We start from the raw sequence: 12,720 nt of genomic DNA, 5'->3' as shown, positions 1-12,720 counted from the left end.
GCCCCCTCATGTTGTAAATTGCGAGAATTGCATTCACGCTGCTGTGAACTGTCTAAATAAAGACGGATTCCTGTTATCAGGCTCATTTTTTACTCAGATACCAATCGATTTTTTTTCTCTTTCTTCTTTTCTAAACTATTTCCTTGACGTCACGGTTTCCGTGTTGGCTCCTTTAAGGTTGTCAGGGGTTACGGGCTCACATGTCAGAACGAGGAGAATTGACGTCAGTGACGGCCGCTGATTGGTCCTCGGCTCTTATCCGGTGGGGCAGCGGTCCAGGGCTCGGGGAAAAAAATCGAAGTGAGGAGGATCTGGTAACGGTTCGCTTTGAGAAATATCATCCGCTCCGAGTCGCTATCGAAGGGCTCGGCAGGAATTTACAGTTTCTTGTGAGTATTTGCGTTTTTCCAGCTCATGGCTCGAATGACCTCTGGATAGGTGAAATTTGTTTCCTCCGTCTCGTTTGTTTATGATAGAACTCAAGATGGCGTCATTGGAGGAGAGCTTTGCCTTTGCACGGAGCTAGCCAGCTATAGGCATCAATGTAGACACACTCTGACACAACGCAGGCCTAAGATAGTCCAGCCAACGTAAAACATTTATAATTCACATATTCAGTGTTTATTGTTTATTGTAATTCAATATAGGTTGCTTTTCAGCATTAGTCTGTCTGCTGTAGGTGGCTGCAGCCGTCCGCCTCATCATGAAGCCTTCCTGACCTAGACGGTGTTACAGACAGGGGCATTTGCTTCAATCCGTCTCTAAAGACGGTAGCATTTTCCTCACCGTGTAAACCATTATACACATTATTATCATCCATCCTCCCAGCACACCCCGTTGTCACTTGTTCAGCAAGGTCATTTGTGCATCGCGGTGTTTGCTCTTAATTTAATTGACAGCCCGCTTCTTAATTAGACAGCAGAGGTGATGCTGCAGCTCTGTAACTGAATTACACAATTAACGTGCTAATTATATACTTTCGCTACTTCAAAACATCTCCAACTAAATAAGAATATAAGGCAGAAGAACCCTGCTGTTGTGTCTTAACTTACCCCACCTCTCATCTGTCACTTAGCTATTCCTGTGGTAGGTTTAGATTAAAACAAGGCTGCCAAGTTTCCACCATCAGTATACTTAGTTGCATGAAGACTGTGCCAGACTCATGTTTGATAACATGGCTTGTAATGTCCCCAGGGCCTAGTCAGATTAAAATAATCCGAATCCTATTATACTCATGCACATGCATGATACACTTGCAGGGACGGTGTGATCACTCATTTGTTCGCCTAAAGTGTCGGTTACAAGAGGCCTTCCTGTTTTAAACTACACAACTAGATCAAGCTCAGAGCTATCTATCTATCACAGAGGCTGATCACATGGTCTGGGATCTGTCAGACTGTTTTGCTCAGCAGCAGTATTGTGGCCTGAAATGTTGAAATGTTTCACAGTAAGTTGTTTCACTGGCTTTCATTTCACCATCAGGCCTTGTGTATAATACGGCCTCTCTGATAGAGGGCTTCTTTCAGGCAAGTTAGATTGTTTTGAGTAAATAAACTCGAGACAGACAGTGCCTGTCCTAGTTTGTCTGTGGTCAGATATGTGTGATCACATCATATGACCAGTTTTCACTCCTGGCACTAAGAAGCACTCAGGCTCCTTAGTGCCAAAACAACACCCCATCTCCCAGTGCCTTCTCACTCTGGCTCTATTTTTCTCACATTATCACGTTTACTGTGTTTCCATTTCTCATCACGACACACAGTCACCCCTACTCCTTGTTGCTCTCTGCTAGTCCAGTGAATTCACGTTGTACAGCGACAATGTGTAGTCATGCTCCTTTTTCCCGTTACTGTCCACTCTCCCCAGTACAAAGGTTAGAGGTCACAGAGCAGGGTTGCGGTTGTCGTCATGGCATCTGGAAGTACGAGCAGTGAGGAGGAGCGGAGCCTGAGGGAGTGTGAGCAGTACGTGCAGAAACACAACATTCAACAGCTGCTGAAGGACTGCATTGTCCAGCTGTGCACCTCCAGGCCGGACAGGCCCATGGCCTTCCTCAGGGAGTACTTCGAGAGGCTGGAGAAGGTTTGTCAGTGTGTGTGCGTGCATGTGTGTGCTTTTTTTGTGTGCTTTTTTTATTACCAAAAAATTTGTATCGCGGCATATATATATATTTAAGATTCTGGCAATGTCATTATATCATGCTTTTTTGGTTATTTATTCATTTTATTTAATGACTCGACCTTTATAATATGTTTAAAGTGGTTTATTTTACTATCAGGATACAAAGAATATAAACACATTTTGTTTGGCAGAGTTTCATTTTGTAAATGTACAATAATTAGCGTTACAAATTGTTTATGTGTCACAAATTGTTTGTGTCACAAATTGTTGTGTGCTGTGGTGGTTTGCCCTGTTAAAGAGAGTTAGTTGTAGGTTATTAATTGTTTTGTTTTTTAAAAGTCAGATCTGTTGGAAGTGTACTCTGTTAATAGGGGTCTCCTCTCAACACACTCAGTTTTCCCCGACCACAGCACTCTTCGCAGTGGATAGTATTATATATATTTTGCTGCCTATTGAAGAGTTTCAGCAATTGTTTTAACCATGCACCAGTATGGCGGTTTATGAAAATAAAATCCATAGGGGAAATTGAGACTGGTATTCCAGTTCATCCGGTTTACTGCCCAGAACTTATACAAAGATTAATGAGCATTATATACTACTATATTCCACTAGGCAGTTATTGTCTCATAAGACAACTAATATTTGCCATCATAAACTGTATTTACTTACACTTGCTCAGACTATATTCTCTTTTCATTTGTCAGTTATTTAACCTGAAACTCTTTAATTCCATGGGAGGTAATCAATATGTTTACAAATCATATTTTGGATTAAAGCTCCGGTAACTTCTTAACTACTTTTTTAATTTTTTTTACCATTGTGCCTGAGAACAGCGGTTTGTCTAAGGAACACATAGCAATAGCAAAATAGTATGTACCAAGAAAATCAAGCTTATTGGGTTTCTAACTAGCATGGAGGCACCACCTAAATGCTTCTGCACATTAATATGCATCCTTTTGTATTATTTTCTCTTTTAAGTTGTTTCTGTGTTTTGCTCATTCTACAGCTGTGCAAAGTGAACAAAACACTGCATGACAAGATTTGTGTATATAGTATACACATGCTTTGGACACGACTCTGGACTTCCCAAGTGTACATATACACTTGGATCGGGCTTGTGGAAGATGTGATTATAACCGGATGCTACATTTAATAGTATATAATATAGATTGTCAGCAAATTATAAAAAACAGGCAAAATTATTGATTCTTGATTGTAACAATTCATTGAATGAAAACTGACAACTGCACATACGACAATTGAAACATTACTACTGAATTTCTAAAACAACTGCTTGTATGATGGTATCTATGGCTAGAAAGATGCATTCATAACTAGCTCCTAGCTAACTCATGTTTTACTTTAAGGTAGGATTTACTTTAGAATTATTTTAATATCATCCTCCGACATGTCAGATTCTTCTGACCTTAACCTTTAAATTGTCTTGGAGCATTTAAAAAAAAAAACAACTTTATTGTGTCAATAGAGTGCTGCAGGAATGAGTCCTTAAACCCGGAAACGAGTTGGCATCCCTGCACTTCGGTTTCCCAATGTCTGGAAATAAATGGGTTTATTTAATGGGTTTTTGGTTAGGCGGTGTTCACTGATTTTGTGAACACACAAAATCAGTGGTGTCCTTAGTTTAGCTAGCATTTTACTTCTGGTGACTTCATTAACATTTAGAAAATCATAAAAGTGGCGTTCATTTGTGAAGATTATCTTGCTGAACAAATTGTGTAAGTGTCATAAATGTTTGTTTGCCACAGCGCTGATTTTCTGCAATAATCTAAAAGCCACTGGAAAAACCCCATTGACTTTTTGTCGAGGGAACCAGGGGGATGCTCTCTATATATTGTTGATTGAATTCTTGTTATTTCACATCTTGACATATTTTTTAACTTTTATACATTGGGTTACCCTTCACCCATACAGAAAAACACTGTGCTTACGTAAACAATAAAGTAAGTACCAGTATCAAGGTTTCCAGTTCCGTGGGTCCTTAAAGTCCTTGAAAGGTTGTGAATTTAAGGGAAAAACATGAAGGCCTTGAAAGTTTTTTTTAAATTAGACATGGGTAATTGAAAATGCTTCATTTTATTTATTTTGTCATTTGGATTTTTTTTTATACTTAATAATAGTAAATAGGCTATGTTGTGTCGTCTGCATGTGTCTCCCGCAGTTGCATCATTGTTTAACATTGGTCTGGAAAGTCCTTAAATTTGATGTTTAAAAAGATGTAGTAGCCCTGCAGTGTAGATGGCATTAATCATAGTGTTCATGTTCACTTAGACATCCAGGTATCCACATGTATAAGAACATACACATAAAAAAGAGGGGAAAATGGGTCATATTATGAGATTTATCAAAACAAAGCTCGAAATAGGTTTCACTGGATGATGTAAGGAGTAACTTCAAACATTAGATTTAGTTGTGCTTTTATCTCCCCAATTTATTAAATCTAGTTTTCATTTCAAACTTTTATGTTTTGGGTATCTGTTATTGTATGTTGGGTTTTGTATGTTTCTGTGTATTTGACTGCACTTGCGCGAAAATAAATAACCCCTGACTTGCATTGAATGAACTGCAGCAGGTATAAACCTTCTTGGCTGACTCCATCACCTCCTTACCTTCCAGGAGGAGGCCAAACAGATTCAGAACCAGCAGAAGGCCAGCAGTTCCCGTTCAGACTCACGTGATGAGGAAGTGTCTCCACCCATGAACCCTGTGGTAAAGGGTCGCCGGCGGAGAGGAGCCTTCAGCGCAGAGGTCTACACAGAGGAGGATGCAGCCTCTTATGTCAGAAAGGTAGACATGCATGCGTGCAAGCAGCTACTAGAGTATTGCAACACTTCATCTTCATCGACAATCTTATTCTCTCAGTATTATGAAAAGTAAAGACGTTCCAATACCCTTTTGTTCTTCCCAGTACAAATTCCAATACTTTAACCTGCGTATTGGCCGATACAGAGTACTGACCTGATACCAGTGTGTTAACAAAAATAATATATTGCATTCTACTAACCCTGTATGGATGTGATATGATGGCTATCGTTGCTGTATGGTCTGGCTCAGGTTTGTAAAACTTCACAAATCCATATAGAGAATAAATGCCATTGGACTTTCTTTTGTTTTCTAGTTTGACAATAATTCATAACAGAAAAAGAACATAAACGACTTTAAAGTTGTTGATTGGGGGGCTAAACTATTACGTGGCATCAGATCGGTGCATCGACTCACATACTCCTCGATACCAGCATTTCAGGCCGTATTGGAGGCAAAACTCTAGTGAAAAGCTGCGTGACATCTCTGTGTTGTTTTCTAAGGTCATTCCAAAAGACTATAAGACGATGGCAGCCTTGGCCAAAGCTATTGAAAAGAACGTTCTTTTCTCACACCTGGACGACAATGAGAGGAGGTACCGGTTTTTAAACTCTGTTTGCTTGTTTTTCTTTAAATTAAGTTTTGATCGTTTTTTAACAGCTGATCATCTATATATCTATCTACAAATCTGCTCCTTTCCAGTGACATATTTGATGCAATGTTTCCCGTCACCTATATCGCTGGGGAGACAGTTATCCTGCAGGGTAGGATGACATCTTTTCAGTGATTAGTTGAACCAATCAAATCATAGCATGTCTCTGTGCAATGCTAACACTATTGTTGTACGCACCCAGGTGACGAAGGTGACAATTTCTATGTTATCGACCAAGGGGAGATGGATGTGAGTATCCGCTCGTCGTCATATTGTACAGAAAAATATATATATATATTTGTCACTGCATTGTAAAACCCTGGTTTCTACCTCTGCTAATCTGCCAGGTGTATGTGAACAATGAATGGGTGACCAGCATCGGGGAGGGAGGCAGCTTCGGAGAGCTGGCCCTGATATACGGCACCCCGAGGGCGGCCACGGTTAGAGCCAAGACCAACGTCAAGCTGTGGGGCATCGACAGAGACAGCTACAGGAGAATACTTATGGTAAGGGGACGTTTTATAAGAGCACATGCCTCTGTAATGCAATGCCACTGTTTGTGAAGCTCGGTTGTGAAATGTTTGTCTTTAATGTAATGCCTAGGTTTGGCATGTCTCTTATTTGGAAACTTCTAACACATTTTCTTCCATTTTTACACAATTACACTAACACAGTTCTCTTTCTCTTCAGGGAAGCACTTTGAGAAAGAGGAAGATGTACGAGGAATTCCTCAGGAAAGTGTCCATTCTAGGTGGGTTCATTTTTTTCCAAATTCCGCCTTATCCCAAATTGTAAAAATAGAAGAAGAGAAGCATGTTACCTGCGTGAGGTGCTGAGATTAAAATAACCTGAAAGAGAATATAAAAATATCTCACGGGTCCAACTTTTCAAATGGGCTGTCTGTCATTTCAACGGTGTCCTTTCTTCTGTGTTCTCAGAGTCTCTTGACAAATGGGAGCGTCTGACAGTCGCCGATGCCTTGGAGCCCGTCCAGTTTGAGGATGGACAGAAGATTGTCGTGCAGGGAGAGCCTGGAGATGAATTCTTCATTATCTTGGAGGTAAAACACTCGATCATTAACATGCCTTCATACACACTACTTAGTCACAATACCACAATTTGACCCTTGAGCTCTGAAGTTGAATCAGATCTATAGTTTGTCGGGTTTCCTCAAACACAATTGTGACTCAGAGCCGTTTTATCAACCCATTTATTATCCTCTTGTGCTGATATTAAACTTGCCTCCCCCTAAACACGTATTTGATCTTCGAGCTTAAATGATTAGTCCATTCATTTGATCAACAGAAAATTAATTTGCAGCTATTTTTGATCATGAAAATACTAAAAAGGCAACAATGTGACGTATGCTGGTTCCAGCTTCTCAAATATGATAAAAACATTTCTGAGATAAATAAAACAATTTAAAGAGGTCAGCTTTGATTTATGATAGGCAATGTTTTTTGTGATGATGATATTTTGTAGCCAAATTATTAACTAATTAGTTAAGACAATTATCAGCCGGTGAATTCATTGTGACAGAAAAAGTAAATTGCAGCCCCTGTTTAATCAAATTATTAGAAATTCATCAAACCAAATATTTAATGTATTCTTGCTTATAGACGTAATCTAGAAGCTTTTCCTCCAGTTAATTGTCTGTTAAGTCACCATCCGTCAAAGAGTGAGTTAAAACAATGGTGACTGGTCATATGAGCCACTAATGAAAGCACTCGTATTTGCTGCTTCGGCGAGAAATACGACCGGTGTGTCTGTGGCGACTTTACCGCACTAATATCAAATGCGGCGCACAGTTAGTGACGCTTTTGACGTGGTTCCACTTCTCTCTTCGGACTTCCCATCAGTGTGGAACATGTGAAGGCATCGCGCTCTTGAGAGCTGTCAATCTAGTGAGGTCATACAGTCAACACTGTTTGGTTTGGAAAGGAACTCTGGGACATTACATGTTACCGCCATAGTCGCCGCGAGAAAGTACATATTGCAATTTGTACACATTTCAACTTTAATGGTATTAAACAGCTTAAATGTCGAGTACTGTGACGGAAACCTGCTCGGGGTGTAAGGATGTCAATTCTAAATTCAAGATCAGGTGAAATGAACACTCAAAGCAGGATCTGTGATTTAAATAAATGATTTTAATTTGACCATATGGCCTTAGTGGGTTAAACTCCACAGAAATACGGTGGTTATTCAGTGATATCACACTTGATCCCATTTATCTACTGTAGATAAACAATGGAATAGCTGAAAAAACTGAAAAAACTGTTGAATGGAATTGGATTTTGACCTTAAAATCAAAAGTCTAATCTCAAGCCCGGTTCAGACCAAAGATTCACGTCCAGTCGAGTTGAAACTATTTGCAGTGTTCGGGTCTGCAACGTTCTGAACCCTGCCCGTTCACACCAGTGAGACTAGAGGCGACAGTGTATCATCTCCATGGCAACGACTCTCAGTATTTCTGTTCTAGCCTCCGACTTTTTTGGCTTTTTTTCGTAGCTGGATATAATTTGTAGCCTTATAAAATATAAATGAGGACAGAGGTAGTGAGCTACTCGCTACAGCTGCATTTCTAGTTTTATTTTCCTGATTCACCGCTTTGTTCTCGATTATGGCGCTCGCTCTCCTTATTCATTGTATTGCTCGCTCGACCCTCTCTCTCCGTCTCTTTTCCTCTCTCACACACGCTCGTTGCGCATCCGTCCAAAACGGCCTTTTCAACCCGCTGACAGTTTGTAAGTGACTTGACCAGTGGACTTTGCTAGGACTTAATTGCAACAGGTGAAGTGTGTTACGTTCTAAAACCGGCTGCTGGCAATTTGAGTCCCGGCGAGACGGGTCAGTTCACACTGCTGCACATTTCACCTGCACAGTTCTAAACCCTTTTGTTGCAAATCTTTGGTCTGAACTGGACTTAACACCCCTAGAGCCTAAATGCATTAGAGCATTTTACTAAATGACCTATACTGTCTATATATACTATATCAGTATCATTTTGCTTGAAAACCCGGTCAGCTCAGTGTTCTTTTAATGGACATCATATATTAAAATGTTAACTGTGATTACTCAATGGTAAAAAAAAACAAAAAACCCACACACTTCAGTAATGTTTAACTAATGATTGATTCATGAATGAATTGATTCAACACTGAATGCAGGATGTAGAAAACTCTGTTGCTCACCATTTAAGAAATGAAAGAGTTCATGTGATTTAGTTAATGCTTAATGGATGAGTAATTACCAATTATTTCAAAACCTATTTGGTACTATTAGAGGCACTCAGTCATTCAGCTCTTTTCAAAATGCACTTGTAGTTTAAGTGCTCATGCAACTAAGGCTGCAACTAATGTTTATTTTCATTCTTAATAATTGATGAGTATCAAAAAATAGTGAAATAAGTCCCGGTTTCTCCAAGGTGATGTATTTTGAAATGTCTCGTTTTGTCATTCCAAAACTCAAAGATATTCAGTTTGCATTAAAAATGACTTACTGATTAATGGATAATCAAAATAGTTATTAATGAAAGTAATATTTCTGTATTTGACCAGTCGTTGCAGCTCCACGTGACGGAAGTCTCAGATGCATAACTGATCCGTGTGTGTGTGTGTGTGTGTGTGTGTGTGTGTCTCAGGGTTCTGCAGCTGTGTTGCAGCGGCGCTCTGAGAACGAGGAGTTTGTGGAAGTGGGGAGGTTAGGACCCTCTGACTACTTTGGTAAGACTCATCACAGCAGTCTCATAATTCAACGCAGTTCATTCATATTGTTTTGTGATACTTTAAGTAAAAAAGAAAAGGAGAAAATGAGCTAGTGTAGCGCTGAACGCATGACAGAAATGGCGTGTTTCTGTGTTATCAAAGGATTTATGTTGTTTAAGATTTGTGTGTGTGTGTGTGTGTGTGTGTTTTTGTTCTCCAGGTGAGATTGCTCTGCTGATGAACCGTCCCCGCGCTGCCACCGTGGTCGCCCGTGGCCCCCTGAAGTGCGTCAAGCTCGACCGGCCTCGCTTCGAGCGCGTCCTGGGTCCCTGTTCAGACATTCTCAAACGTAACATACAACAGTACAACAGCTTCGTCTCGCTGTCCGTCTGAAGGGGGCGTCTCTCCTCACCCCCATCCAACCCTCCCACCCACCCTTTCCCTCTTTTCTCCTTTTAGTCCCAGGGTCCACCAATGCAATTTGCTTTTTTCGTCACTTTCTTCTACTATCCGTTTTGCTTTCCCCCCCTTTTTTTGTTTTACACACGGATCATTTCGTTGTTACCGCCCCGTCACACTGAGGTGACTTTCAGCCATTCACCAGCGCTTGTACCAGCTGCTGTACGCTACCTTGTAGGCACAGTTACATCACATGTTACTTATGTTATATATCTGTATTTGCTGGTAACACTTTCTTTTTAGACTTCAACACAAAGCAGGATTGTTAGGAGATCTGAAAGACATTAGGGTCTCAGACTGATGAGACAGGACAATCAAAACTTTACATGACGCTTTTGGTGAATTTGTTACAGATTTATGTTGTAGATGTGAAGTAAAGAGAGGACTCCTTCTTCCCCCGTTAAAGAGTTTCCTTTGTGACAGCCTGATTAGATATGCAGCGTAGAGCAGAATCTAGAAACTGTAGAAGGCAGGAAGAATATGGTCGCATCAGATTGGATCAGACGTGTTTTTTTAGGTTTCAGCTATACGATGGTTGTGCTCCGCTCCTTACCTTCGATTGGCACAATGAGACAGTGACGAGTCCGTTTTGCTTATTTCGAGAGAGCGCGTACAACTTAAGGTTTTTATGTTATTGTGCAGCTACCAGGCTAGTGCCAAACGTTGATTATTGTCACAACGCAAAGATTCATCGCTGTGGAAACGCAGTGTGTGTGTTCTGTCCCCTGACTATTTGGAGCTCCAAACAGGAAGAAGTTATTACCCTTCTTGTCCTCTTAATTGGTAGAAAGTCCATACAAGAACTGCCTTGACTACTTTGAGGGGAAAAAATGAATAAAAAAGACAGAAAGGAAAAAAAAAACAAGAGTATTAAGTGTATTTCAGTATTCATTTTTTTAGTATATACCAAATAACTTGGTCACTCTTCTGCTATGGTTTGTAATCAAAATGTTATCATAGTATAGTTCAAACGATCATAGTTATATTATTATCATTGACTAAATGATGAACTTATGGTTTGGAGTGATGGTGATCTTAAAAGAAATATGTTTAACTGTCTTTTGTAAACACTTATTTTTCCATAAATTCTATTTTAGGTGTCCAGTGCCACAAAGTAAATAAATGCTTCTTCTTTTGTCGACCGACAAAAACAGTATGTAATCGTATTGTGTAAAACGTCATGGGTTAAAAACTTTTTAAAAAATAGATCAAATGGGTTAATTCCAGGTTTATTGAAGTGAAGTCTTGAAAAAAAAAAAAAAAAAACAAGATGCTTTATGGATTTCAGGACATCTGAAGTATTTATGTATGAAAGCATCACAGGTGAGCTGACGGGCAGAGCGAGCAGATATTTATTTCAAACTAGTGTCATTGCTTATTACCTGTTGAAAAGGTGGCTGTCTTTTCATCAGAGTAGCTTGTGATCTGTTCTCTATGCTTACTTGGCATGATGTTTTAGGCATCCAGTGATCCGGTATGAATGGAAGCGTGTATTTAAAAAAAAGAAAAACTTAAAAAAAAAAAACCCTGCGGCTGCGCGCAGAAGCAGGAACTTTGTCAAATATTTGGTTTGTTACTCCCTTGCTTAACTGCTTCATGAGTATTTAGATGGCATAAAATGTTGAAGTCTTCTTTATTTTCTCTCTCTGAAAGATATTTACCAAATCACTCAATGTGTTGACTTCTGGATTATAGGCTTAACTCTTCATTCCTGCCTCACATGTCTGTTACCAGAAATGACATAGAACCAGTTTCTGTTGTGTCTCATTCAGAGCACTCAAATTGCGCTTCGAATTGAGGTGTATGTTTGTACGTCCGAAAAGATTTGATTTTGGTGCCGATTGCAGGGTAGTCAGGTTACTGAGAAGTTGTTAATGGACATGAGTAATATGTATTATTTTTTTTCTTTACAGTTAAATAGATCATTTTCATCTGATCCTTATCCTGATTCACAGGAAGTGACTCCGTTAGGGGGCGTGGGTTCGACTCACCTTTTATCGAAATATTGTTTTCGTGTAAATAGCGGCATCATCGGTTTTAGTCCAAAAAATGTTTTTAGCCACACTGCAATTGTCCCGGTTTGCCTTAGCATACCTAACCTGGGCTTACAGTAGTAGTCAGTCACTCCTGCTAGCCCGACCTTCAGTGAGTTTGTTAGGCCTGCAGCACGGAGAGCTGCAGGCGTTCAGAGGACCATTCTTTTTCTATTCTACCCTGTATTCAGTTTGACCTCCTGTATGTGCAAAGATGTTTATCCTTTTGGTATAGATTGTTCCAGATGGCAGTTTAAGCAATAAAAAAAGTTAAAATACTTCATCTTTTGTCTGTCTGTTACTGTACTTGTGATGTTGGTTCTAGTTCAGGATGTGTCTCATGGGCTCTCTCAAGTCACTCTCTCCGATTACTGTAATTATATAAATACTGTGAAAGTAAAATAACCTTTCAATCCACAGAGAAATACACACAGTCCGTATTCAGCAACTGTTTTTAAATGAGCCGTCAAGAATTCTGCACAGTTGTGATGTTACAGCTATAGTGTATATAGGTAGAAAGTCATGTTAGTCTTTCTCCGGCTGCAATGACGGTGCAGAGACGCGGTTCAAACACTAAACCATGTAAATGTGTTCTAGTCGAAACCCAAAATACAAGCATGAACCTGAAAATGAGACAATCAATCAGGGTGTAGGCTGCTCTGAAAACAGATGGAACATGATGTGTGTCCACCAGGGGGAGACATGTCGCTGCTCTAAGTGCAGGAAAGCCTTATGACCACCGGCATTCATTCCTGCACCAAAACATGCATAAGAAGAAGTTGAATATTATAATCTATAACTACATTTTAAATGTTAACCTTTCCTCCGCTCCTCTTTTGGGAACGCACAATATTTTTAAACACGATTTGTCTGGTTTATAACACTCAGTTTTTCCTCTAATTGGATTTTTATGACGTTTCCATGCAGT

At 39.8% G+C, this 12,720-nt stretch overlaps 1 protein-coding gene across 1 annotated transcript; it reads left to right on the top strand.

The window, feature by feature from the left end:
• The first annotated feature begins 250 nt into the window (after positions 1-250).
• On the top strand, positions 251-12,046 carry prkar1ab (protein kinase, cAMP-dependent, regulatory, type I, alpha (tissue specific extinguisher 1) b). Its single transcript, XM_083932410.1, has 11 exons — positions 251-389; positions 1,867-2,082; positions 4,756-4,926; positions 5,445-5,536; positions 5,644-5,705; positions 5,796-5,842; positions 5,941-6,099; positions 6,284-6,344; positions 6,532-6,653; positions 9,237-9,318; positions 9,521-12,046. Exons 2-11 carry the CDS (start codon positions 1,909-1,911, stop codon positions 9,691-9,693), a joined length of 1,143 nt encoding a protein of 380 aa, XP_083788536.1. The 5' UTR covers positions 251-389; positions 1,867-1,908; the 3' UTR covers positions 9,694-12,046.
• Positions 12,047-12,720: the final 674 nt, after the last annotated feature.

The sequence above is a fragment of the Echiichthys vipera genome, assembly GCF_963691815.1.
Source record: "Echiichthys vipera genome assembly, chromosome: 18".
Taxonomy (NCBI): Eukaryota; Metazoa; Chordata; class Actinopteri; order Perciformes; family Trachinidae; genus Echiichthys; species Echiichthys vipera.
The sequence above is the reverse complement of the archived record's forward strand: the minus strand, read 5'-3'. Positions and strand labels throughout refer to the sequence as shown.